Below are 2649 nucleotides of genomic sequence, written 5' to 3'. Positions count from 1 at the left end.
TTGGGGGAATATGTTTCTCAAATGTCTCCTAATGTCTTTAAAATGTATCTTCTTCTATGGATATAAATTCGAGAAGGTGATGTGATTAGACAACCTCCATGACAACCACAACCTTCTGGTGATTCCCAATGAAATCTTGTGTCACACCTTTTCTAGAAGATTCTTGACATTCTCTAAGGACCGCTGTCTTCTGCTTGTACCCTCCTGATGTCTTTTCTTATGTCTATCGCCAGGTAAGGTGAGAGTTGGGACAATTACTGAATGAAGATCGACACCTCAGAAGACAAAAATATACAAGTGCTCAGTATGCTACACAGTAGTATCCGGTTATGACACATTCACTACCAACATCCTCCCTTGTTACTATCTTCTTCTCACATTGACGTCACTCAGAAGACATCATAGGGAGATCTCCTAATGATGACCCAAGAATGAACACATCCAACCACAGTCAGAATATGTTCTCTCACACTGACTTTATTCTCTTCGGGTTTCCGGGGATCGTTGCCTACAGGAGGTTTCTGGTGATCCCATTTCTTTCTGTGTATGTTATGATCTGGACTGGTAACTTCATCCTGATATACCAGATCTGTGTAGTAAGGAGTCTTCAGTCCCCCATGTACATCCTCATCTCTATTCTCTTTACCGTCAACATTTCTTCCACAACTTCCTTTATTCCAAAATTCATCCTTGGCTTGTCCATCAACATGAATGAGATCACTTTGGCCGGTTGCCTCGTACAAATGTTCTGTATTTACTTCATGGCTATTTTTGAGTCTGGCATCCTTCTGGCGATGGCACTGGACAGGTATGTGGCCATTTGTAGGCCACTGCGTTACAATGATATCATGTCTAAACAGACCCTGGTTTATCTGGTCCTGATTGGGATTGTCCGCAGCATTATTTTGGTTTCTCCACTGGTCATATTTGCTTCTTATGTTCAATACTGTAAGTCCAACATAATTCTGAATTTTGTTTGTGAGAACATGGGGCTCCTGAGCCTGGCCTGTAGTGACATCTCCAAACTGCAAATTGTAGGTCTGCTTGTTAAGATCTTCATCACAATTCTAGATTCTGGTCTACTCTTATTCTCCTATTCCAGCATCCTCTATGCAGCCATGAAGATCATATCTGGTAAAGCTCGGCACAAAGCCCTGCACACCTGTGGGATGCACCTGCTGGTGGCCATGCTCATATATACATGTGGTATGATAGCTTCCGTCGTGTACAGAATGCATGCACATATCTCCTATGATATCCAGAACCTGTTCAATGCGATCTACCTGATGGTCCCAGCCATGTTGAATCCCTTTATCTATGGATTAGGAGTCAAAGAGATTAGACAGTCCTTGAAGAGATCCTCGAAGAGAAGTTTAGTTTTCTCCTCCTCGATGCACATCTGCGATAAGAAGATATTTGTAAGGGGGTGAAAAAGTTAACCTAATGTATTGCCGTAAATGCTATAACTGCAAAGGTTTATTTAGAAAGAAAGACACAATATCATGATGCCTACTGGGGAAAATGCTATAGTAATTAACCCTTTCCAATCCACTGTCTGACCTCTGAAGACATTATGATTTAAGGCTGTACAGCTCCGATGTTGGAAGACGTCCGTCGGGGTTCTCTTACTGTATATTGCCAGCCTCTCTGCTGTCGGAGCCTATCCAGCGTGTCACCTCATGCAGTACTGGTTTTAGCCAGCAGATAGCGCTGTCGTATAATGGCAGAAAAAGAGTAAGCCCCCTAGGAAAACCAGGATACAAAATTGGATTTGGAAAGGGTTAAAGATTATTCCATAACTGCTGAGGTTTATTCTGCAATGCTATTATGTATTATGCAACTGACTTAATGTAGCAGTCTCTGCCTTTGCCCTTGTGGACATTGTGTGAGTGACCTAGATCCCAGTTATGATGGCCTTTGGAGGTTTTTTCACTGTGCTGGGAGGGGCAAATGTGCCTCAGGGACAAAGCGTAGAATACATCTCACCCTGCAGAGTGATGCCTATGTCTGGTACAAAAGGCGGGGTGTGGCATGCAAGTTGTTGTTGAAGTACCATAGTAGGGGAATGTGCAAGCAAGTAAGTGAGGTCGGAGAAAGGTTGGGTTTGGCCTGAGCCACATTCATGACCTGCTGTATTGCTGAGAGGGAGAGAGGTAGTCTATCATTAAGAGACCTAAGTACAAACCCTTGAGTACGGTTGAGAGTGTTCACGGAGCAATGACAGGCCTGTTGAGCAACAAAAGAGACTGTAACTTGTTCCTTCAAAGGCCATCACAGTATTCTGGAACTGTGTGCTAAGTTAAAGAGACTGCACTGCTGATTTAGCTGCCAAGTAATGACCGCTCTTGTTTATTACATGTACCTTGTATCTCAATCCACCTGCACTGAGGGTTCCCCTCACATTTGTTCTTGGACTCACTAGAAAAGGAAAGGGAACTTGTTCATAATACAAAAGACCTGTATGAGATATTAATGTAAAGACTAAACTATTACTGTAGAGGTTTCCTATGTTGGGCTCAAGGCAAGGGCAGAGGAAACAGAGAGGACTTCATGAATCCTCTTAACCCTTTTTACACACACACATACACATATACATATATATATATAGAGTGACAACACGGGGGTTACATATCACGCCAAATGGTCACT

General features: G+C 42.8%; 1 protein-coding gene across 1 annotated transcript; it reads left to right on the top strand.

Moving 5' to 3' along the window:
• Nucleotides 1–431: 431 nt before the first annotated feature.
• On the top strand, nt 432–1430 carry LOC136607285 (olfactory receptor 52D1-like). Its single transcript, XM_066589033.1, has one exon. The coding sequence runs from the start codon at nt 432–434 to the stop codon at nt 1428–1430; it is 999 nt and encodes a 332-aa protein (XP_066445130.1).
• Nucleotides 1431–2649: the final 1219 nt, after the last annotated feature.

Source organism: Eleutherodactylus coqui, chromosome 1 (genome assembly GCF_035609145.1).
Source record: "Eleutherodactylus coqui strain aEleCoq1 chromosome 1, aEleCoq1.hap1, whole genome shotgun sequence".
Lineage (NCBI taxonomy): Eukaryota > Metazoa > Chordata > Amphibia > Anura > Eleutherodactylidae > Eleutherodactylus > Eleutherodactylus coqui.
Note: the sequence above shows the minus strand (reverse complement) of the source record. Positions and strands in the feature narration are given on the sequence as shown.